The sequence below is a fragment of the Neopelma chrysocephalum genome, unplaced genomic scaffold, assembly GCF_003984885.1.
Source record: "Neopelma chrysocephalum unplaced genomic scaffold, ASM398488v2 Primary Assembly neopelma1_59, whole genome shotgun sequence".
Classification (NCBI taxonomy): domain Eukaryota; kingdom Metazoa; phylum Chordata; class Aves; order Passeriformes; family Pipridae; genus Neopelma; species Neopelma chrysocephalum.
In genome coordinates, this window is record NW_020897714.1 from 17,649,663 (window position 1) to 17,674,828 (window position 25,166).

Here is a 25,166-nt window from a genome sequence, read left to right on the forward strand (position 1 = left end):
CTTATACATACCCATATCAGACACACACATATATAAAAAGATGCAGTAAGCAGGAAAATAGATAATTATTTCAAAGTTTGTTAACAAACACAGTAAAACAATGAAATTGAGTTACATGCTGTAATTAAACTCACAATGCAGAACAACCTGTAGCCTCGTTCTTATTAACCCACTGAGCCAGTGATGAAGTTTTTAACAGCTTAACATTAAATGCACAGGGCACGCAATGCTCAAAGCTAAAACGATTGTAATAACTAATATTTAGAGTATTATATTAACAACAGAAAAATGGCCTAGGAACGTGAAAGGAAAAAAGGATTTAAGCCTAACCAAGTTATCTAATATTAACTGAACATCATTTAAAAGGTAAGTTTTCTTAAGAAAAGGATCAAGGAAAGTTACATAAACTTAAGCTCTCTACTTGCAATCCATGGTAATTCACATTATCTAGACTGAAGCAGAATGTAACAGAGACTGACACTAGCTAACCTCAGCTCTTTCTGAACACCAATCACGCAGATACAGCTCATCACCTTTCAAACAGTATATATGCTGCTTTTAAATCCACCTCTGAGAAAAAAAAACTTGTACCCAAAACTTTATCAAGACAGGCTGGCTTTCCAAAAATTAACCTGTTTAGTTTCTCGTGGCCTAACCATTGCAAGCTATCTTAAAGAACTCAGCTACTGTAGCTTTAAGGTATGTTAAGCTGCCGAGGTAAATTCCATACTCTCAAAGTTTAGCCTCCACCTGCTTTCACCTTTTTCATCTTGTTTTACCTGAAATCTGGTAAAAACACACTTCCTACAGTTTTTCTGTATCAGGATATATATTTTATAGTAAGTGCCAAATGTAGAGCACAACTGTCTCCTAATTAACAACACAGAAGAGTAAACTAATTCAGAATAATGTGTTATTTTGTGATAAAAACAGTCACTCAAGAACTTAATCACAAGCCACTGTTCCAGAATAGCTACCATGCAAAGATGAGATGATTAAATGCAAATTCAGATAGCTTTTGCACAAGAAAAATTAAAGTGGTCCAAACCACCGAAAAATTAATTGCATGTAAGACTTAGGTTTAGTAAGTTACCTGGGATGGAAGAATCCTTACTTCTAAAAGATAGTGGCTTTCAAAACATATTTTCTGATTAAACCTTTAAAATTTAGGAGAAATACTTTAACGAAGAAGTACGTCTAACCAAACTTATTAGGAATATTAAATCTCCACCCAAATGAGATTTTGTTTATTGTTTCCAACATCACACCACCATCAGTGTGTTTCCATCAGATGAAGCAGTCATGAATACACCAATACAGGCCAGTGCATTGGTTACCAAGCATTCCTGCCAGGGTAATCTAGATTTGCTCTGAATAGAATTACAGCACACAGGCAAAGACAAAAATAAAACAAAAATAACCCTCATGCCTTGTCCACTTTCTGAGCATTGCTTGGTCTGGTTGATATGTATCAAACAAATAATCTGAACATTACCTGCAAAGGAGCAGAAAATTTATTTGACTTCGTAACACAAGGCTATTTAATTTAAATTTCCCACTAATATTGTTATATCTGACTTCTGTAGCACCAGCTGGTGCTTTTACACTACGTTCAAAAAAGCTTTTGGGGTTTTACTTCAGGTTAACCAAGTATTTTTACAGGCAATTTGAACCTAATCAACATTTAGGTTCCAACTAGTGCACATGAACTTGTAATGACATCCACAAAGCAAAACAGAGCTAGATATAGAGTGACATATATAACCTCAATAGGATATCTTCTGTTTCCATGTGCTATATTTTTTAACCATCTGGGGTCTTTTTCCCCCCCCCCAGTATTTACCACACAAGCTTCCTTGAATAACACAGGGGGTTACAACACTAACAGTACCCAAGTAAATAACAAAATAGGAAAGGTTTATTTATATAGTCTTAACTAGGATACAGAATAATTTTAAAAAATTCACATGAGAATTACACTATCCAATTACTATTTTCTGTTTCACAGGACAACTGGTTTTTGATGCACCTATGAATAAGCCAGGAAAAAATGCATGCTAACTTTCGGTACCTTCTGCCCTCTGCTCCCTGCATATAGAAGGTATCCATTTTCATTTTTATTGTCCTCAAACTCTCTCCAGTAAGACACAAAACAGCCTGGAAAAAATCCAGAAAGAGCTACCAGATAAGAATTTCCAAGCATTAAAATACCAAAATTCACTTGTATGCTGTGATCAAATCATCCTCATTATGAATTGTTCAGCAAAAGGCTGAGCATAAACACGTCATATATTTAGCTGGCAAAGTGACATATCAGAACATATCAATTTCACTTCAGTTGATGAAGTTCTCAGTAGTAGTCAACCTCTTGCCAAAGAAAGCTGTTTTGTAGTCAAATATATCTGGAGTACCAATACAGAATTAGAACCATGTGCTTTAAATCAGACCCTGAATCTGGCATGATTGCTTAAGCAAAATTATATACAATTAAAAATATAAATGCTAATTGACAGAAGCTGCAACAAGAACATGAACGCTGCTCCATTAGCACTGTAATATTAAGTTACAGTGTTTTCTACTACAAACAGTAAAATTTATACCAGGGGAAAAAGGTGGAAGAAACACTCAAGACCTAATTTAAGGAAGGTTTAAGTGACACAGGACACTGCATCCTGGAGAACTGGATGGCTGAGGCACAACCAAGTTCACAGACATACAATGAACCATGATGACAACACATTTGTGTATATTTGCCACACAGCACATGTAAAATGGGACAATCAAGCTCAACTATAATTAATGGTTAAGTGGCATTAACAGAATATATATTTAACCTTCTCTGTTTTTGTACAGGTCAGCTAGCTGAAAAAGCTCAAAATCTAGAAAAGTTGTGGTGTGTACGTGCTTTAAAAAACTCAGATTCCAGCAGTGTCACTGCAGCTTAAGTTTCGCCATGTCCTTGTGCACACGGAGGCTGTGCCCAACAGCCACTGAGTTTATACACAGAAGGCAGCTCATGATTGTGCTGTTCAGCAAATGGTGTGCTTAAAAAAAGAAAAAAAGAACACAAAAAAATCCACTGAGAATACCAGCAGTAATTTTCCCATTGTTTTATTTTCCAAAGAAATACTTCTTCTCTGATTCAGAAATTAAGATAATGTTCTGCTTAATTTCAAATCACTTCAGCTGTTATAGTCATATCTGAACTTCAGGAAGCCCCCCCACCTCTGCATCTACTACGTACACTGGGAAAGATGAGCGTGCTCCCCTTATTTCATAATTTAAGCACGCACAGTGGTTTTCTTAGTTGCTGAAGTAACTATGCTGTTCCAAGCACATCCAACTATGATGGAGCTCCACATCAAAGTGATGCTCTTCCAACACAAATTAAGACAACTGCTTATTTGTTTGCAGAGAATGTGTGTATCTATAAAAATAAACAAAAAAGATGAAGTGGCTTTTTGCTAGGCTACCTCCCTCTAATATGTTTCACTGCTCCTATTTGAGCTACCTAAAAAATTTGTTGATCTCCCCTACTTTTAAAATGTCGCCTCACACGTCCCATCCTAAAAAGAGAAGCACTCCCATGCTGGCACGAAATCAAACACAATTTTATCTTGATGCTTTGTCTTGGTTTTCTTGAAGTAAATTCCAAGGCTACATTTCACTTCTGAAATATAGCACAAATTTGTATCAATACACTGCTTTATGCTTTTAAGCATTTTTCCAGCTATCAAGGTACTTTTAGATAATTTTCTCTGCTTAACACACAGAAACGCCCATTCAAATGAGTTCAAACAAAGTGTAGCACTGAAAGGAGCATTAGTCAACTTTCATACTTACTACCTGGGGTTTTTACAAGACTCCCCTCACTAGTTTCTCTCCAGGTGTATTAGCACTTTTTCTTCCATGGTGTTTAACCCCTGGTTTGATTTGTTCTGCCTTTAAAGTTCACCGCATGTTTTATTAACATATCTTCTCTCAAGTACCTGAAAAAACTCCAGGTTTTGTATCTTGTGTTGTTTTCCCATGTGACTAAACAGGCTAATTAAAGCAGTCCTCAAAGTACAATATTCTGCAAGAGTCAAGGTTTGTCTTTCCATTTGCCCATACTGTAACATCCAAATATCACATCAACCAGTTCTTAAAACATGACTTTTCAGAAATGATTATAAATATATAATTCTAGTAGCACGAGCGCATTTCAACCCTGAACTATAATGCCAGCACACTGTAAACAGATAGGAAAACAGCCTTTAAAATGACAGCATCCGTAAATCCTTAGGAACTCCTTTCAGAAGTGTGTTGGTGATGCTGTGTATAAAAAACCAAAACCCCAAAAACCAAACACTACTGCGTTCCTGAATAGAAAGCCTACGTGCAAAGGAAAATTTAAGCCATGACAAGTGCTAAATGTACAGCTCTGGAGCTGGAATTAACCAAAAATACAGAGAGGCACCATTTCTTTTGTGCCCTGCAAAACAATTATGGCACTATTACTAAAACAAAATAGAAATATTTTTAATATATAGTATTTTTTATCTCCATGATGCCTCCACGTTTGTGCAAGGCTGAAATGGTCAAAAAGTGTTATCTCCATGCCCAACTTCAGAAAACTTGTTTGACCAATACTTGAAATATGGCAAGTAACTTGAAATATATCATGTAACACCACTAATGCTAATGTTACATTAGCAAATAAAGCTTTCAGAAGCAATAAATCTTTTTATTCACCTAACGTGAATTTTACATCTGTTTATCAAATTAATTCTGCAGTAATAACGTTAGCCTAATATTTCAATAAGTTTAGCTACTTGAAATCTAAAGTAGCAACACTAAGAACCCTGATACCCACATCTGACCCCCTTAACAGGACATAAAATACAGCTCCCTAGAGCTAGACATCCTATGTAGCTTATTTTCTTGCCTCAAATCTTGAGCTGTTTAAATAGGAAACCAATGCTTAACAAGCTGAAAAATCTCTGAGGAAGGTAGTAGGTAGTTTCTTATTCAATTAAAGCAAAAAAGCCATGAATCTTTTCAGTTATAAACAACAGAGTACCAAAGGTGCAGATTCCAACAAATACTATTCAAAACAAACTGTAAATTAAACTTCTCACCTTCCATCCTGGTCCGAGAGGACTGTAGATCAACAGTGACCAGAATTAAAGAATTCTGCTTCAAGATGCAAGACAAGTTTCTGAAAGGTACTAGGAAAGTTATGGATAAAAAAACCTCTTCAGCAATATTCTAGTTCTATAGATTTTTCTTTATTACAGATTTGGATGCTTTCTCCTCTACTCAGCCATCTATCAATAAGTAAGAAACTAAAGTCTTAAAAGGTTAAGTTTAGCTGAAATCAGCCGGCAAAGACTGTACATTCTTACAAAATTTCTTTTTTTCCCTTCCCAGCAGGAAAGAAAGAGGCTAAAAGAAAAGCAGCTGAAACTAAGCATACTGATCTTTCAGTCATTTGTTTCCCCTGAATTTTTTCCCATTAGAATTGCCGACTCCTGTATATTGAAGCTTATGTTAATAAGGCTTTTCTTGTCAATTATTTCTCAAGAATCTCTTAGATGTAGTGCAAAAAACTCCAGGGGCTCAGCTGACTTCAGACTTCACTGAAGCTTTCAACCTACTAAAACAGTCTGCTTTGTAAAGTCTGATTCCTGTAGATACCAAAAACAAGTGACATGCAAATGCAAACAACAATTAAATAAAGCTTCTCAACTCAGTGTCATCACTGTAAACTGAATGAAGCAAAAAAGGCTCCCCTGCCCCAATGCTTCTGTAAGCTTCAAATTGATCTAGAAACTGCAACTCAACTCAGGCCTCTCAAAATTAAGTATTTTGTTCCCTTTGTACTGCAGGAACATACTGAATAAAAATAGTACTGAAAATTGCCCAGATTCACACTTAAAATTCTATGGTTTCAAAGGCTGCACAGTCCTCAACACACCTTGCACTAAGATTTGAGGGATCAAAAGCATATTATAAGAGGAATTATTTTAATTGGTCCTTCCTGTTCACAGTGTACTCTCTCACAAAGCTGCTTAAATGTTTGACAGACTCCTTACTGGAATAATTTCTATTATTCTCAATAGGTGCTTTTTGTCTGACCCGTGACAGCTTCTGAAGCTCTGAGCAGCTGCAGTTATTAGAAAACACCCTGTATCCCACCATCTCAACAATCAAGTTGTATACACTAACATTTACACAATCTGGAAGTGTGTAACATAGGCAATAACACATGAAGGCAAAAAGACACAGAAAAAGTGAATACTTTTCTGAAGTGCAGATTCTGCAAAGCCTATGTCCTACACTACTGCCAAATCAGGATACAATTTAGTTTCTTTTTTACTTCCCCAGTTCAGCCATCCCATGCTAAAGCAATTACCACAAACTACATAATTCATGTTTCGGTCTAGTAAGTATCAAATCTGAGAATATTCCTACTTTATACTGCATTTGAAATCAGTTCTAATTATTGTTTGTCAATCAACAGGTAGACTCAATATATTCTGGCTATATGAGGATCTCCACCCAAGAAGGGTTTGAATAACAAAAGCCATAAGGGTGCATCTGACACGGTGTCAAAAACACAGAACGCTTTTACAGCATTTCCTCACACAGATACATGCCACTACTATGAAGGTGGAATCTAATAAGTTCATTAACCCTAAACAGGGAGAATGTGTTACTTAATATATGAACTGGGTTATCCATTACTGTTAAATGTTTAGGAACCAAAATTATCAGCAAAACACACAGTGTAAAATTTGAGCAGAGTTCTTTTTTATTAGCTTCCTCTAATTTAAAATAAAAGCCCCACAGCTTTAATTTCCAGGAAAATCTTAATATACTGAAGAATTATTTCAAATATTTGCTAGCCAGTGGAGGAAAAAAAAAAAGTCATGATATACACAAGACTAAAATGAGGACAGACAGATATATTTTCAATAAGCTTATCCAAATTTGTCTTCTCCATTTGTTTTGAACTGTATGGATGTGAGGCCATAAAGCAATATAAAATTGAGCCATCTTGTAGGTTTACAAAGTTGACCTGCACTAATACACTGCAATGTGAAATACATTCACACGATTATTTGCATAACTATCTGCTGCTAAAATATCCAGCTACAAAAAATATTACACTACAACGTCTATGAGGAAGGGGTGAAGAACCGTGTATACCACCACAGAAATTTTTTCATTTAACCTCACAGAAAGGAGCATTACATCACACTCTTACAATGCAGGAGGAGGGGCCTGTTCTCAGAAAGCAAGCTCCAGCTATTTCCCTTTAATTTTCTGCTTAGTTCTGGAGGGAGTTGCAAAAATAACTTGCATTTAAATTTTTAGTAACACAGAAGGGTGGTGGGGGGGAGGGAAGGTGAGAAAACACAGCTTTTTTTACCGACATTTACTAAAATGCAGGCGAACACTCGTTTTCCAGAGACCACAAAACATGGGTAGCGCCCAGCATCCCGCATTTGCAGGCGCACATTCCTGAATACCTGCCGCACCGTGGATGGGTCGGCAGCCTCGGCCGGGCCCGCGCAGGGGCCCCGCGGCGGCGGTGGGCTCTGAGCCCGCCCGGGCCCCGCCGCCCAGGGACCCCCGGCCCCGCTCCCCGGAGCCTGGAGGTGGGGCCGGGCTGTCGGTTCCCTTCGCCCGGGGAAGGACGGCCCGGCGGGAGCGCTCCCCCAGCCCGTCCCCTGCCGGACCCAGCAGCAGAAAGAATGCGAGCCCGGTTTTATGCATGCAAATTTTTGCAGCAGATTTAAGAGCTCCGGGTGCTGTGGGGAAGGAATCGCTGTTTTAAAAGCCTCTATTTAAATAAAACAAGATTTTCAGCACTATCTTGTACTTCACCGGCTTGGAAAATACAAACAATCTTCTGTAATTTGCCTAGGTGTTTTAAATTACAAATATCTTTCAAATCCACACCACACTTCTACGGAGAGCTCCTTCTAAAAAGCCCCAAAAATCCACTAAAAGTGCCGTACACGTACAAGCACACAACACCTGAAGCAAGTCTTTGTGCTAGAAAAGACATCCCTGCAAAACCACGGATGGAAACGGTCAGCTCAGGCTCTTAAAAAAATCTACCGATAGGTAAAAACAATAAAATATAAACGTACCACTAACCTCATAAAGTGCAGCAGTGCTTAAATCCAGCGAGTTGAGGCATACAAGGTAGAAATGGAAATGAAAAAAAAAAATCCAAAAATGGTTTTGCTTTTTTTTTTTGTGTTTTTTTCTGTTAGTTTTTCTCTTTCTATTTCAAACGTTCAGAAACCAGCAGAGACTCTGTCGGCCATTTTGGCTTGAACTCCCTCGCTCTCTCCTCTCGCTCCCTCCCTCTCGCTCCCTCTTGCTCTCTCTAAAGGAAGCAGCTTTTTGTGACCTTCAAATAGAGGCGGCTCATGTGACTCGGGGCGGGCTGTCACTCACCGCCCGGGCCCGGCCCACTGCCCGCCTTAAAGGCTCCGCTCCCCCCGCCGAGCCGCCCGCCCCGGCAGGATCCCGCTCCCCGCCCTCACCGGGCAAGGACGATGCAGAGAGCGGGTGCAGTGGGTGAGCCGTGACAGTATGGAGAGCAGCCCAGCTGGAGCTTCTCTCTGTAGAACCGGCTAAAAAAGCCAGCAGCCAGTTATGCTAATTTCACATTAGGACTGCGGAGCCCACAAACGGTGAATGGTGAATGTTAAGTCCCACCGGGAACACAGACCCCAGCGCTTTCCTGGAGAGAACCCCCATTTTAAGTACCACCCCGTCCTCACTCAAGGACAAGAGGTTCATCCTTAGACCAAAGTTAATCCGGCCTACAGGACATGCACACTCGAAATACAGGTGCAGAGACAGAACACTCGCAGGATAGCAGAGCAAACTGGGGCTCTCCTGCTGCCCTGGCTGCTTCAAGTCTCAGGCTGCAACTCGGCCATTAGGCAGGCACCACCACAGCCTCTTCCCACAATTTCCATAGATAAACGCTCCAACAGTTGAAACAGAGAATCTCAGCACCTTGTAACATAACATATATCTGCAGGATGCTTCCAGATGTTACCTTGAATGTGCAAAAATAATAAAGAAGACAGTTCAGAAACAGTATATGGTAATGGAGGTATGATCCTGTGGTAAGGAGACTTGCTCCTGAGTCAGTCCCACACAGGTAAGAATTGCTGGAACTGCCTATGTAATTGAATGATGCCCGGTGAGGGAACTGACAGCAGCTTGCTTGGGAAGATCCCAGGAGCACCCTCATGATCAAACCCTTAAAATATACAAGTTTTTAATTCTGTAGTTTTGCAATGTAACTATGTAGAAAATAAAAAAGTCAGAACCCACCTGAACTTGAGGGGAATTTTTAACAGGTACACCTTCGTACATGGTTTGGGGGGGGGGGGATAGGGTTTGCGCGTGAATTGCTTTAAATACCCTACCGGAAGTATAGTATGAATACTGCCATCTCAAAGCTATAGTTATATTGCTGCTGGCTTATACTAACTTCTACTGAATCATTCTGTAAGTGTAAAATCAGTCAATGATTAAGTGCTGCTAAATCCTTTAGACAAAGATCAAGTGTGAGGCTAAGTTTGGAAAGCCGGTCCACTCTGAACCTCATGATTCAAAAGGAGGGTCTCCCTCACCCTTTGCATTCTTATCTTTTCATATCCCCCGCCTCTGCACAAATTTCTTCAAATTGATTATGATCTGATTTTCCTTTGTATGCTTCATTTACGTAGAAAGCAATAGAAGGAACCTTCTCATCAAACTCCGCTAAATTGTGCCTTCACAAATTTGTATGAATGAAATCCTGCTTTTGCCAATAATTACAGAATGTTCTGTAAGAACACAATGTTCTGAGATGGAAGGGACCCACAAGGATCATCAAAGTCCAGCTCCTAGCCCTGCACAAGACAGCCCCAAGAATCACACCATGTGCCTGAAAGCATTGTCCAAACATTTCTTGAGCTCTGTCAGGCCTGGTGCTTTTGCCAATACCTTTGACAGGAATTCTTCAAGCAATCTAAATCACTCATTTGTGACATCACCATGGAATGAAACTAACTTGTAAAGGCATGGTAGGGCACTCCATAGGAATTAACTTGAGGGGGGCAGAAGCTGCACATCTTATGAAAGAGAATAAAAATCATTAGTATATATTACACTACCTAAGCCATTGGCTAAACATTACAAAAACTCATCAGGAGACCATAAAAGGCTAATATGGCTCAGGTTTTGACATGCTTTGTTCCTAGTACCCTCACGATAAGGTACAGAAACTCAAATGGGGATTCTCCCAAAGAGGGGATTTCTTCAACAGGACTACAGCATGCACTGTAAATAACCATCTATCTTTGCAGGCTCACCAAACTGGCAATAGCTAATGCGAGTAGCATTTACGGGTACTTAATGACATAAAAGCAGCTGGGTGCTAACTACTCAGGTTGCTCTGTCTAAACAGAGAAAGGCTTGCTGGATGTAGCAGATTGGGAGTGTTTCGTGGTTATGCTAATCCAAACACAGCAATTTAAGACGTGGTGAAAACACAGGGCACATCTTACTTGTGGAAAGACCCGAAGAGAACACCACAATTGCTCTGAATCCCTAATGACAAAATCCAAACCAACTGCTAGGCATCTGATTGACACAAAGTTTCATAAAAGCAAATATATATGCATATCTATGAAACAGCTATTTCCCTTCTGAAAAAATACATTGTCTTGCAGCTACATGTTCTATACATGTTCACACCAAATATGACAGTATGCACTAATAAGCTACAGATAATTTTATTCCCTCTCAAAAGCCAAATTGTTTTACTGAGACTTATAAATCCTCTTACCTTCACTAGCGCTTGCCAAGTCTCCATTCTGAAGTCTTGGAAGCTTTTACTTCAAGGAGTTGGTAATACTGTGATGACTTTCAGAAAAAAGCACTCACTTGAGTTGCTGTGTATCCAGCAAGTGTATATTACTGCTATTTCACTCTGTCAATGTTCTACTGACAAAGCTTTTTTAATCAGAAAACAAGAAATAATCAGTGAACCAAAAGTATTAAGAGGCCAGTATGGGTAATTCTTAAATAACTGTAGCTTTAATTGAATTTTTTCAACTAAGCTAGCAACTGAAAGATATCCATTCTTTACCTATTCTTGTTGGCCTATTGATTAAGATGGCTAAGGAAAAGTTTTAGGTTTTTTGTTTTGATTAGGGGAGGGTTGTTAGGTTTTGTTGGTTTTGTTTGTCTGTTTGTAATGCAGCACAGTAGTTAAGAAAACAATGGACTAGAGCATAAAAATACACAGCATATACAAAATCTATAGATCCCTTTTCAGAGGGCAATTGGATTTCAAAAAGCTAACCATTAAGCATTCTGATGCTAACAGCATTGTTAATAGCTGGTGTTAACAGGTTATATCCCTGTTATGTGCTACTAACTTATCTGATTACAAACACTTCCTTTCTAAGCTCCTTCCATCTGAGGATAATAAAGCACTTTGAAATCTTTAATGAAGCCTCACAGTGCTCCTATGAGGACAGTATCCAGTATGAGCAGACATATCCGTGCACATTAAAAGAGATGCTTACAATCATGGATTCCCTGTGCTGGTATCTCAACTGAGACAGGAGACGAGTGGGTTTTTTAATTCATATTAAGCTGCATTGTGGTTCTAGTAACAGTTCATCCTTTCTGATGACCTTTTGATAAGAATCGAGCAATTAGGCTTCAACATTATATACACAGGCACGTTCCACTGTCCACTAGGACTAAGGTATCAGCGCTACCCTCCAATTGTCATCTCAAAAAGGAGACTTTGTCTGATCTGTAGATCTTTACTCAGTTTTAAAAGGATTTGAGTTCATCCAGTCCATATGCAAAACTCTCTGTCTCATGAGCTGGCATTTTGTTTGGGCTCAAAGTCCTACCTTTTGATGCTGTATCTTACTTATTTTGAAGGGTCATCATCTGAACACTGGACTCCACCCACAGGGCTTTCTACGTTGCCTACACACGTGGCAATAAATTCAAGACTTATTTTTTCCCCCTAGAAAGTTTTTCATAGCTGATACTATGAAAGTGAAAAGTCAGTTCATCTCCTCCTAAGACAACTCTTCACCAGAAACCTCAAATATCAACAAGTTTCTCTCAGAACAGATGCCTTCTCACCAACTGTCCTTTCTCCTGATGGAGGAGAATTTGCTTCCTGGAGTATTAGAGGAAAAAAGGCAGATTTTATTGCCAAAGTGAACTGAAGCCTACATGTCCTCTATCCTGCTGCAGTTCATCAGTTAGATTTCCCTAGATCTCCCTCTCCCAACCTCAGAAGTGGGGTGCAGTAACAGATGCAAGATAATTGGAGGCAGAATACTCCCTAGTTCCCCAACCAGTCACCAGTAGTCCAATTGACCTGAACTACAACCCTACCGAGCATATGTCTCCAAGTTAAGAGGGCTCAGAAAAGCGCCTGGCTTTTCTGAGATCAGGCTAAAAGCATAACTCAGGGTAGGGACAATTATGCAAGGACTACATTGCATAGTTGGACAATTTCTAATAATAAAGGGGAAGCAGACAACCTCTTAAATTAAGGAACAGAATAAAGTCTTAAATATTCCATGTGTGCTTTAAAAACTGCCATACGATTTATCAAGAGAACAATTAAAAACATTAAGGTTAGAACCAGGAGGTCAAAGCATCTTGCTTCCTACACTTGGTAACAGCTGGAAACTTGATACAGGTGTCTCAGTCCTGGATAATGGATAGTTGAAATCACTTTAAAACTATTTTCTCTGAACAGAGGGATGCAGAATGCCCAATACTTCTGAAAACTGAAGATGACAGCTAAATCCAGCTGTACCAACATACTATTTTTTTAAAGTCTTCACAGCAATTTCACATAACCCATTGTGCAATAGTGATGACCTTTCTGCAGAAGTGCAAAACCTTCAAGTGTTCAAACATTTCTGAAGGACAAAATACTCACTCCTAAGGATAAAAAGGGGTTTGTTTTGAGGTCCTTCCCTTTTACACTTAGTGAAGAGTAACACATGTTATGCTGCAGAATTTTGAAAACAGAGCTGGCAGGGGTTTTTAACTATAGTAACCAAAAGTATAATTTTTCTTCAGGGAAAAATACCATGATGAAAAGCATCTGACAAAAGAAAAGCCTGGTTTCTGAAAAGGTTACAACAGCTTTTGCATCCCTACACAAAGGCACCTATCAACACATTTTAGGAATTATTATTATTATTATTATTATTCAAAACTTAGTTGCAACACTGCTTTGTAGCCATACTAAAGTTTAGACCTCATTCATATTTTTCCAAGGACAAAAGAAAGAATACAAGGCCTGAAAACTTTCACAGCATATGAAGTTTCAGAACGATACATGACTTCAAGGCCAAGTCAAAATTCTTCGTTCACGAAGCCTAGCCGTGATGATGACATTAATGAAGTGCTTGGGCAAAGATAAAGAGTCAGAAAGAAAACTTCATTCACCAAACTTTGCAAAGACTCATCTTTCCACCTAATTTTTTTTCAATCTGCCACAATATTCTCCCTCACTGTTCAGCCTATAAACAGTCTTTCCCTATGCCTCCACTTCTTCCATTCCCCAAATGCCCTTTCCAAACCGGAGAAAGAGAAAGCTTTCAAGCTGCCTTTTAACAAAGTTGTTCAGTGAACAACAGAACTGAAAGCTCATTTCCTACGAATCTCTGTCACACATCACTGAACCTCTACTTTCCACACTAATCCCAGCTTCCTGCACAGCCAGTTCTCCTTTGATGCCAAGGTTCTAACAGTATATTGAGCCCTATGCAGATCTCTTCCCATAACTTTTTTCACCTTTTCCAGAGTGTGCAAAAAACTAGCATATGCTGTAGCTAATCCCAAAACACATGATGATTAGCTGTTAAAAGACATAACCCAGATCAGATAATAATTTGATTTGTCCTTTCTATGAGTGGGGAAATTAACTTTGGTCTCTCCTTCAGGCAGTTATTGAAGTTTAATGTATTGGTAATTATAACCATATTATAGTTTCTTAGTTCTCTGCCTCACTTAACCAAAACTGGACAAGAGACTCCAAACATACTTGGGAAGGATACAGACGTGAAAAGCCATTCCATGAGACTTAACTGCTCTCAGAACTGAAGAACTGACTCCAAACGTCATCTCCCATTCAATCAAGTCCACATCTAAATGCTGAGTTTTTATATCCATATCATTGGAAATTAAACAAGTACTTTCCAGTAACATAACATGCTTAAGGGAACTTACTCTCGGAATTTCTTTAACCTGCTCCTTACTATAATCTCAGAAGCATCTTGATTTTGAAGGCTATAATCCTATCCTAACAGGGCTTCCTCTTCAGCTCCTAAAATTCTATAAACTGCCAAAACATCAATGAAACGGGAGACGTTTATCCATTTTATGCACTTCTATCTATGATAGTGAAAAAAGAATCATAGAATGGTTTGGGTTGGAAAAGATCTTTAAAGATTGTCTTCCAGCCCACCTTCCACTAGACCTGGTTGCTCAAAGCCCCATCCAGCCTTGCCTTGAACACTTCCAGGCATCTTTCAAATAAATAGATGTTCAGGGAAACGGTATAGTATGTTCTTCTACCTATATATACAGCAAGTGGTTGCTTTCTAATTGTTATTTACAGCATATTAATTACCATGCAAGTTACATGATTTATTCAACTGACTTTCCATCAACCATAGCTGTTACTATGAATTTCAAAAGGAGTAATCATTTCATTGGTCAAATCCTTCCTTCTCCCTGTTTAAACCTTGGAGCTTTAAACATTTTACTATAGCAGCCAGCTTTTTCATCTGACCAGGTTAGAATATTTAACGAAAAACTTATCTTTCATGTCTACAAACACTTTACCAAAACAGGACCCCTTCTTTATATGGTGCCTGTAGACATGCTTCTGCTGAAAGTCAGCATACTCTACTCAAAGCAGATTTCTTACAAATACTTTTGGGAGGTCTCACAACAGACAAGGAAGATTTTTGGACCAAAAAACTTTATCTTATTCTAGTTCAATCTTCCCACACACACACCTAAAAGGAAGCTATACTGCACTAAGGTTTTTAAAATTGTTTATATTTTAATTTATTTATGGTGACATAGGCCAGTACCTCTTTACAAATTTTTCTGAACTGGTCTTTAGTTTTAGCATAGGGAATTCAATCACTGGGCCGGAAACCTCTTGAGCAAAGGAATTTCTGGCATCTTGGTTGGAGCTGGCACCAACCCATTTTCCTTTGTTTTCATTAAAGGAACCATAATATGCTAAGTTAAATAATAATTATAAAAGCAAGCCAGCCCAAAACAAAACAAAAAACCCAAAGTAAAAGCGGAATACAAAAAGAATGCATATTCAGTGGATTACTGAATTTGACTCATTTTTCTAATAAAAGTATTATTTATTGCTGCAAAAATCTGTAATTTGATCTTTCCAAGTGACTTGAACATCTTCCCTGAGTAATTTGCCTTCATGTACAAGTCCTTCAGTTTGAAATGTCAGGAAAGGAACAGCTGGCTACCCAGGCAGAAAATTCTACAAGCTGTAGCTGTCACAAATGTTCAAATGCATGCAGTAACCTAAAAACAGTATAACTCCCAAATATGAACAACTTTAACAAAGGGCAAAGAGTTCAGCAAATTCCATCTATTTAGGTAGGAGTAAATCATGCCAGCTCTCCAGATCACAGCAGGCCAGAGGAGCAATGCAGCTTAAGAGCTCCAAAATATCTCTGTAAACAAGTTTTTAATTCATACCATGTCAACCACATAGTACAGTATTTTTAGTCATACAAAGTAAGTCATATCTTCTGCATGAAATAAAGAGCTTGCTGTTTTTCCTTCCCTCCCCTTCTTTAACCAACACTGGTCACTCCATGAAGGGTCTAAATAGGATCTGCATCTTGGAACCAAGACCTTTCTATCCTTTAACCTCTGGTATATCTAAGCCATAGTGGATAGTCATCAAAATCTCTATCTTCTGCACAAAGGAAACAAAAAGAGCACAAACTCTAATATAAAATCATTAGAGGTTTTTTTACTTTCTTTCCTTCATCTCCTCGAAAGGAAGATTCAACCATTGATCTGGGTGTACACACAAAAAACACCAAAGACTTGATGAATACATTTATTCTTTGGAGAGAATGAAGCAGAGAAAAAAAGCACTGAGCATCTCAAATTGGATACTAAAGGAAACAGGTTTAAGACTGTAATTTGTACGCATTTATGATGCCACTGACTTGTGCTAACAATCCAAAACGTTAATTCTTAGCAAATCAAGATGTGGCACTAACTTGGTGTAGATACCACAGAAGTCTGTCTAAATTAATATATATTTTTACATTAATAATATAGACAAAATGTTAATTTAGAGAGGGCTCAAAATTCTTAACAGCCCTTACAGAATCAAAGAATTGTTTTAGCTTAGAAAAGACCTTCAAGACCATCAAGTCCAACTGTAAACCCTGCACTGCCAAGTCCAACACCACCATAAACAATTATGCTTGATGTTCTTTAAGTCTGTTATCTCTCTCCCATGGTAGATGTCCATCCAAGAGCTGCCATCTAAATAGCAATGAAATGCTGAAAAGAGAGTAATGTTCAGTCATCCATATAAATGATACGTCAAAGGGCAGTTACCTCAGGCATGTCCTGAGGTCGCTGGCAACTTTGGGAGAGAGAGAAAAGGAACGGCCACTAATCAACCAGACCTAAAAAAGACTTATCGGACAATGAACCTGAGATGTCAATAGAGTGTCCCGTAAATAGTTTAATTCCTGGAAAGGAACTGGAGGACAGGGGGTGGAGGGGTGGTGGTAGTGCCTGAAATACAGAGGCTCTGGGATTTCAGGAACTTGATCAGTGTGCAAATGCTCTCCCCTTCAAAATACAGTAAGCTACCACAGTGGTAAATCAAAATGCTCTCTGTTTTACCAGCAATCAGAATTACTACTAACTGTAATAGCTACAGAAAGCAATGGTATCAAGGATAGTATGTGACACTGTCTACTCTGGGTATTTTGCAAAATCATATTTATAAATCAAGTGAGCTAGGATGAAAAATATATTGTCTCTTGCTTTGCAAGACATGTGGAAAGCAGTCTCTTGATTAGATGAGACTGCAAATTCAGAAGCAGTCTCTGTGCATGTCCTAATCAGGACAAATACAGATCCTGAGGGGGAGAGGGGGAACCCAAACAAACTGGCCTGTTCTTATCACAAGACATCTGGAAAGAGAGCACTATAAAATCCTACGAAAGAGAAGTGCCAAAGTATTCGCACTTCGAATGTACACTGTCCAAAATATTTTCCTCTCACAATGTTCAGCAGCAGTGTAGGTTAAACACATTGTGATAGTAAGGGGGAACTTCACTTTCAAAGTTGACTTTTTTTTCTGTGTGAGCTCCCTTTCTTTTTATCCTTAACGGTAATCTGGCTTCTGGGTTTTTTCCACATATTGAGAAAGTATTTGCAAAATAACAGTTCACTGAGGTGTAGGTTAGCTGAGGTACATGCAAAGTCTGTATCTGTTCACGGTTTGAAAGAGAAAAAAAATAAAATTGCTGAGGACATGAAATGGGGAATCTTAAAAATCATGAACTGATAACTGAAAACATTTTCAAGACTAACTTGCAGAAGTAGACACCTTATTTTAAAATATTTTTGCTTAAAATACTCAGAAGAGAGCTTTCCTGTGGGTAATACTTGTAATTTTAAGTACAAAAATGTCAAAATATTTAAGTATAACCTTGAACTGGTAAAATGTGGAGGACAATTGATGGAAATTTTGGCATTTTAAAGTGCTCAAGTGTAAATTCTGCATATTGTTCAGAAGTACTTCATTGTAAGGGTGCAAGTTAGCTTTAGCAACATTACTGACTTACCAGTCTCATGGCTAAAACACAGTTGCCTCTACAGATACACATTTCACTGCTGTCTCATCCATTTCTACCCACTCAGTTGCACAACAAAGGGCAATTGTTTTCTCTGTTTCCTCAGGACCCCCTTAAAACACACAGGTAGACTTGCCTTCAAATGCAAACTTGTCCTGCCGCTCACTCCACTGTATGGAATAACTGTAAACTATGATGGTGATGAAAATATTCCTTAATCCTTAGTTGGACCAGTTTTCATCTTAAACTTTAGTCTAATGATCTTGCACCCTTAAATATCCTACCAAATCTCCAAGGACATAAAAGAAAAATACAGTTTCAAAGTTACAAGTCTCCTACTCGTGCCAGTGCCTGGGCCTATCACTGGGTCTGAAGCACATTTTGTCAGCTAACAGAACTGCAATATCCTGTGACAGAAGTGTCTGGTATGGACACTACAGACACTGCCTGTGTCTCTGTGGTGGCTCGTTAGGATGCTGGGCAGAGGACTTAAATGTTTGGGGACATTTCTCTAATGGGCTACTTACTCTACACATAGTTCGAACAATCAGCAATGAAAAAACAGCTATGCCTTTATTCATTCTTGAACATAATTCAAGAAATAACTTGCCATGAGTTCAATGGAATTTGGGGTGATACCCAAATTTAGGTGCTCAAATCTGAGTTGATAATCTGATTTAGAATTTGGAGACTTGTTTTGAAAACCCCAGCATGAATCTTGTGGGGAAAAAAACCCCCCACAAACCCAAACAATTTCTGCTTAGGTCAGTGCTGTCAGTAAATTTAAAAAGTGCAATGGCACCCAAGGCAAGTCTCAATACCTTCTGTAATATCGAATGTCCTTAAAACATCAAAGAAACCCCTTGTTATGCCAGCATTTACTGTTTACTTTAAATTTGGTAAGAACAATATTTTATGCTACAGGGACAGAAGCTATGGCTTGGGCCCTTCATGGAATTCCAACCCTTCAAAAGAGCACTGCACTACTTCATAACAATGTCCCTCATTCTCACCAACCAAATCAGGCAACTTCAGGATATACCACTGCAGCCTTTTTATAGTTTTCAGAAACACTATGAAAGAATAAGATCGGTCCCTTTATGCCACCGTGGCAGTGATGTTACATGTGCACCCTGAAAACAAAGACAGACTGGCCTGTTAACTGGCTTCTTGATTTTGCTTAATTTTAACCTGACAAAACTAAATCAGGGAGAGGGGGGAGTTATTCTGCTGTGTAAGCAGACATAGAAGTAAGTTTTAATGAAGACTGAGCCAGACTTTCAAAGGCCCATGTTTAAAGATGGTAGGCAATGGACATAAATTCTTACTGAATATTATGAAATTTTCTTCACTGTGAGGGTAATCAACATTGCAACAGATTGTCCAAAAAGGCTCTAGAATAATTCTGAGAAGCCTGTTAGATCTAACCTTCAAATCCAGCCCTCCTTTGCACATGGGATTGGACAAGATGACTTTCAGAGGTCCATTCCATTTTAAATTATTTAAAATAACTTTTTTGTCCAGCTTAGCCTATTTTAGCTACTAATTTCTTTTAACTGTAGTGTCACACAAATCCAGGAAGACGCTGAATGTTCCTGCTGAAACATCAAAGAAAAATGTAAGATACTATAACCAAATTTAAAACAATTTTGTGATGCTCACCAGTTCCAATCTCATGCTGGTATTACTGAAATTTTTGAGGGTCTCATTAAAATCTCTTGCCTCAGAATCTCTATATTAAACTATCAAGCCAGGGAAAAGCCTACCCAATGACACTTTCTAAATTACAGAAATGATCCTGTGTTGCTATCTTTCTTACAATATGAATCACTTCCAGATGTACAAATTGCCAAGATAGTAGAAGACTTTTCTCTCCCATGACTGCAAAACAGCAGGTGGGGAATAGCCAGCTGAATTATTTCAGACAGCAGTAACAGCTTGGCTTACCTTGCTACTAAACCCGAGTATGAACTTGGCTCACTTTTTGTCTGACTAGCTACTGTTAAAGAGACCTCTCCGTGTATCAATCAGGAACAGTAAAACATTTACATTTTTCTTATAAAAAGGAATAGTTTTTCATTACCCAATCCCATTCACTCACAGATTAGGGTGCATAAATTTCTGGTTGTGACAGCAGGGGATAATTTATTAGCACAGGCAGAGTTGCTAATTAATACTCCTAGAGCTAAGAGCATAACCCCAATTTAAGGACTTGAGCAGTATTCTTTTTCCTGCCCCAAAAAAGAAAAGCTGCTCTGTGCTCATCAACAGAAGTCTGACTGTTTTGGAAAGATGATCAAATTTGCCTCTTAATCTTTGCTCCAGCAGTGAAAAAGTAAAAGCCCTATTACACTGATAAGGGCGCAATAAGCTACTGCCATATAAAATATAAGTATTTGGAGGGGAGAGATAATATTTACTCCTTAAGCATGCCAATTCAGGTCAACCTCTTCATAATGGATGAAAATATGAGAGAACACCTCTAACAAAATAATTAATTACACCTGTAATTAAGCATAACGATACTGATCTTTCTCCAAACTTTGCTTTGGGAGAGAGGAAAGGGGGTTCTTACCAAACCACATTAGCCACATAACAAAATAACGTGACCAGGTGTAACAAACATATCCCTGGCCGGAGCAGGGAGAAGTTTACAGAGTACTTAAAAAATGAGAAGTAACAATGGACTCTCAAGGAGTCCACTGGCCCTCTGCTGGAGTAGAAGCATGGTCCAAGATGGCCACTATCAACTCCAGTAGTCCAGGCAGACTCACTTCTCTTGAAGTGCAAGTTTTAGAGTAAGTGGCAGCCATTGCTGCTGCACAACTATGACAGCTCTGTGACATGTGCACTCTGCATAAACTGCAAATCTTTCACAGGACTTGAGATGAGTATGCCCTTTCGGTATCTCACTTGTACTAAGGATTTTGCATGGGTAACTTCTTCCTAATTAGCTTCAACTGAAATCAATTATATTCATGTTTTAAATGATCTATTGAAGATTTCTGAAAACCTTGTATACAGTCCAACCAGGTAGTTCCTTCCCACAAAGCAGATAGCAGCAGATGGCAGTTCTCAGGTATCACCTACAGCTCAAGAATCTTAAAACACTATAACTTTAGTACAGTAAGCCTATCCAAAACAACTGTTCAGTACAGCAAAAGAAAGGCTCAAAAGGTTGAAGCAGGGTTGTTTGTTGTTTTGGGGGGTAGTGTGTGTGTGCGTGTGTGTGTTTAATACTAGAAGGCACTCTTAAAATGCCAAGCTTTTCTCCCTGAGTGAAACTTAGTTGAAATAAAGTGCCAGAAGCCACCTATGGATGCTGGTTCCTGGTATTCCATTATGAAGCTGTACTTTAGCAAAAGAAATTTCACATGAAACTGGTGCTAGGTAAGAACTATTGCATCCATTCAAAGTCTCTCAGAAGTATCTTTTTATTTCTATTCTTTCATTGTCCACTCAAATTTTGAGTCCCTTGGAATGCAGATAAATGTCACGACATTTGCAGGGCTTTCCTAGGAGGTTAACACTTACAGACTGCTCTGGCACTCTGGTGCAAGTTCACTCCCTTGTAGGTCAGTTGCTGTAACCATATACACTTCTGAACACTTACTTCCTCAACAATCTCAGTACAAAGTTACCCAGATCAGGCTGCCTAATGAAAGGCAATTAAATTAACATGGCCAACTTTTCAGGAAAGTAAACTAGAAGCAGTCAAAAAAAAATTCCATCTGCATAGCTGTAGAGACAGTAAATTCTAGGAAGTCTAATAACAGCTGGAAATGGAAGGAAGCATCTTCAGCAGTGCAGCTATTTCTGTCAAGAACATCTGACTCTACATTCGAACTTAGAATCTACTTTTTACTAACAAGCTCCAATTTTATTTCAGACTAACTAGGAGGACAACAGTAGACACAGGTACACCAAATCACAGAATCACTGCAGATGGAAGGGATCACCGAGATCATCAATCCCACCCCTTTGTTCAAAGCTAGAGCAGGCTGAAGCAGGCTTGGGGTTGTGTCCAGCTGAGTTTTCTGAGTAACCTGTTCCAAAGGTCTAAAGAAAGAATTTTTTTCCTGATGTTTGAGTGGAGTTTCCTGTATTTCAGTTTATGCCAATTGGTTCTTGCCTCTCCACCAGTCACCATTGTGAAGAATTTGTCTGTCTTCTCTAGTCCCCTCATCAGGTATCTCTACAAGTGGATAATAAGATTCTCCTCCAAGTTTTCTCATCACAAGGCTAAACGGTCACAGCTTTCTCAGCTTCTCCTCTGTCAGATGCTCCAGTTCCTCTCTGTTGTTCTTCACAAGACCCAGTCCAGGATATCCAACTAATCCCTAATGCAAGGAAGTGATAATACAAAGCGGTAACTTCAGATTTTTTTTCCTTTTCTTATACCAAGAGGTAAACTCTATCAAGGCAGACAATTTTGTTAGTTGAAAATTTGAGATTGTGGGTAGAAAAAGTTTCAAGTGATTGAATAGAATTTTGCTGGCATTATTTTAAAGTTGCGTATCTTCAACTCTTTGTTGCATTACTAAAATTGCACCTTTAGACTTCTATAAAAATATTATTAACAACATTATTAGAAATGATACTCCTATGGCAGGATCCGTATGACAAGATTCCGCATGCCACCTGAACACAACTTTATTAGTTAAAAAAAATTAAAATCCTGCCTATCACTAATCTCATATTCTCTTTCTAATAACCACAGTTTTGGGGAAGAGAGATAATGTTGTAAGCCACTTGAAAAGCTCTAATTAGAAATCAGGTCAACTGTAAAGTAATTCTAGATCTACTTGCACCTGAAATAAGACAGCAAACACAAAGCTACGACAAATCCAATACAAAATCCCTCGTATTACTCACTACAATAAGGTATTTCACTATACTACTAGATATCTAAAGAAACAATTCAGAAGAGCACAAGTCTAACTCCTACTTTTTATTTCTGCACTGATTTTTCTTCTGGAACTTTCTGAAAGTTTTTATTTCAACAAGCCTTGTATCTCTTGGTACCACAGTAAGTTGCCCAGTCTGAACAGAAAGAAGTATCAACAATTACTTTGAGAAGTTTGGCTCACATCCATGATGCAAAGAATGTGCACATTCAGCACTAGAACTTTGCTGAACTCAACTTGTCTACCTCAGAAATGGCTTATAATTATCACAGATGCAGAGGACTTACAGTTGCTAGCTTATCTGGAAGGCAAGGAAGACCTTTACCCCAAGTCAAACAAGTGTAGTGCAGATCAACAAGAACTTCTTGTGAGGAGACATCAAAATAGGCATAGGAAAAAAAGAATTCTGTGATATGGATTTCTCAAAGATCATCTTATTGCTTGATCCAAAAGGCAGGTCAAAAAAAAATTAATTACGATATCAAAAATGAATCACCATTGCATTAACTAATGAAAAGAATGTGGAATACAACCATTACTGCAATACTTCTAGGACGAGGCTCTGTTCTTCCTATCCAAACAAAATCCCAGGGAAAAATCCAACCGTTACTGGATTTCAGTTTGAAGTCATATGAAAAAGCTTTTTCCTAACAAAAATTCGTCATTTTCTTCTCTGATCAAGCTGCTTTTCCTAAAGCACTGCATACCAGCATCTTAAATTGTTCATCCTTGAGTGTTTTGTTTATAATTTCGGATCCTTTATTAAAATGCATTCTAAAGAAACAAAGCTCGTATTTCAAAGAGGACCAATCTACCATATGCACACCAAAAGGAAGGCACTGGTTCCATCATATTTCACATTATTTTAGTGAAGAGCAGCTGTATAAAAACTTCATGTAAAACTCACTACCTCAGTGCCAAGCTTCCAGAATGATTATCCCTTTTACAACCATTTCTGATTAACATTCTGAAATTGCAATGCACATTTCTATGCTTTTACATTTAAGGCAAATCAACATCCTGTGTCTTTTTTTTTTTCAGCCACCATCCACTGTTACATATGGATATTTAAGGAACCAAAAGAGTGAGCACCAAACAACCAACCAACGCTCCCAGCACATTTAAACAAGAGTGCTTCACACCATTTACTATGGTAAGGCCCTTTTTAAATAAATGTGTGACTCACTGTTTGTTTTCTTCACCAGGAGGTGGAGTCTTGCCATGCCCCTCCATTACAAAATCCTCATGTTCCATCTGCAAAGGCAAGCATTGCAGGTCAGAAATCGGTGGAGCAAAATGCACATCACCTAAAGTGGCCCTTTTCCATATGCGACAACTTAAGGCAGCCACTTTATCACAGTGGCTGGTCCAGAACAGATCATTTAGTTTCTTAGCAACATATGTACATCTCCAACCCCATTGCTATGGTATCATTTCATAGCACAGATTTCAGAAAATCTTACAAGAGAAAAAGAATTATTTAATGGCTATCAGTTAGGGTATCTAGATTCTAAGTTTTGCTCTGTTAATGACTTCCTTGGTCATTCTAAGTATTATTTCTACCGCTTCTTCCTTACTTATAAACCAGGAATTAAAAAAAATTAGGTCTATCAACATCTCTGAAGAAAAAAAATCAGAATTTTAGAAGAAATGTATTAGGCACAGACAGAAACTGCTGCAAAAGCAGAGTACTTCTTGTGAAAAAATAACTTTTCTACAAAAAAGAGGCTCACTGCACACACAGAGCTTGGTTAGCAGGGTAAAAAAGAGGCCTAAGGAAACCTCAAATAGATGCTGTTCCAATGACAACATAAGGTAGGCATTTCCTTTGGCTCACTTGTTAGAAGATTCCAAGAGCAGTAAGGAAGTTTTATGTTTAATTGTTTGCTTTTAAAATGTCAGTTTTAGCATACAGTTTCAGTAATTTGTTTGGCCAGAAAGAAGAATTGTATTATATTTGATTGTTAATTAATTACGCGCTCTTCATTTAATGACTTAATTCAGTCAGAATTTTGCACAAGTAGCAAAATATTCTTCTCTTTATATAAAAATTCTACACATGCAACTAGTATTTTATATAAACATCCAGATACACAGTTAGCAATGCTCTACTTCATGTGATACCAGCAAACAGGTCACACTGCAATACTCAAACCATACAACAAAGCAACTGAATCATAATCACGCACAAATCCATGATCCACTACATTTAACTGGAAAGAGGAGAGAAGCACTATTCAGCCAGTAAAGATAACAGTTTAGTCAGTCTTTGAAGGGCCAAACCCCCTCCCCCCCAAAAAAACCCCAAACCCATCCAGCA

General features: G+C 38.4%; 1 protein-coding gene and 1 long non-coding RNA gene across 15 annotated transcripts in view; one reads left to right on the top strand and one right to left on the bottom strand.

Annotated features, from left to right (window-relative positions):
- TNRC6B (trinucleotide repeat containing 6B) overlaps positions 1 to 25,166 on the bottom strand; it is a 137,757-nt gene that overhangs the window by 74,739 nt on the left and 37,852 nt on the right. For 5 of the 14 annotated variants that reach the window (XM_027680184.1, XM_027680185.1, XM_027680186.1 and 2 more), the window contains exon 4: positions 24,033 to 24,100. The exons of 7 other annotated variants lie outside the window; for them this stretch is intronic. In XM_027680184.1, coding sequence (XP_027535985.1) covers positions 24,033 to 24,100 — 68 coding nt within the window. Of the gene's footprint in view, positions 1 to 8,144; positions 8,471 to 24,032; positions 24,101 to 25,166 lie in introns of those variants that run through there. 2 more of the 14 variants (XM_027680187.1, XM_027680189.1) reach the window with 2 other exon arrangements.
- Positions 13 to 6,718, top strand: LOC113966014. The gene is made up of 3 exons (XR_003533693.1): positions 13 to 366; positions 2,009 to 2,101; positions 6,506 to 6,718. It is a non-coding gene; the product is annotated as an uncharacterized LOC113966014 (long non-coding RNA).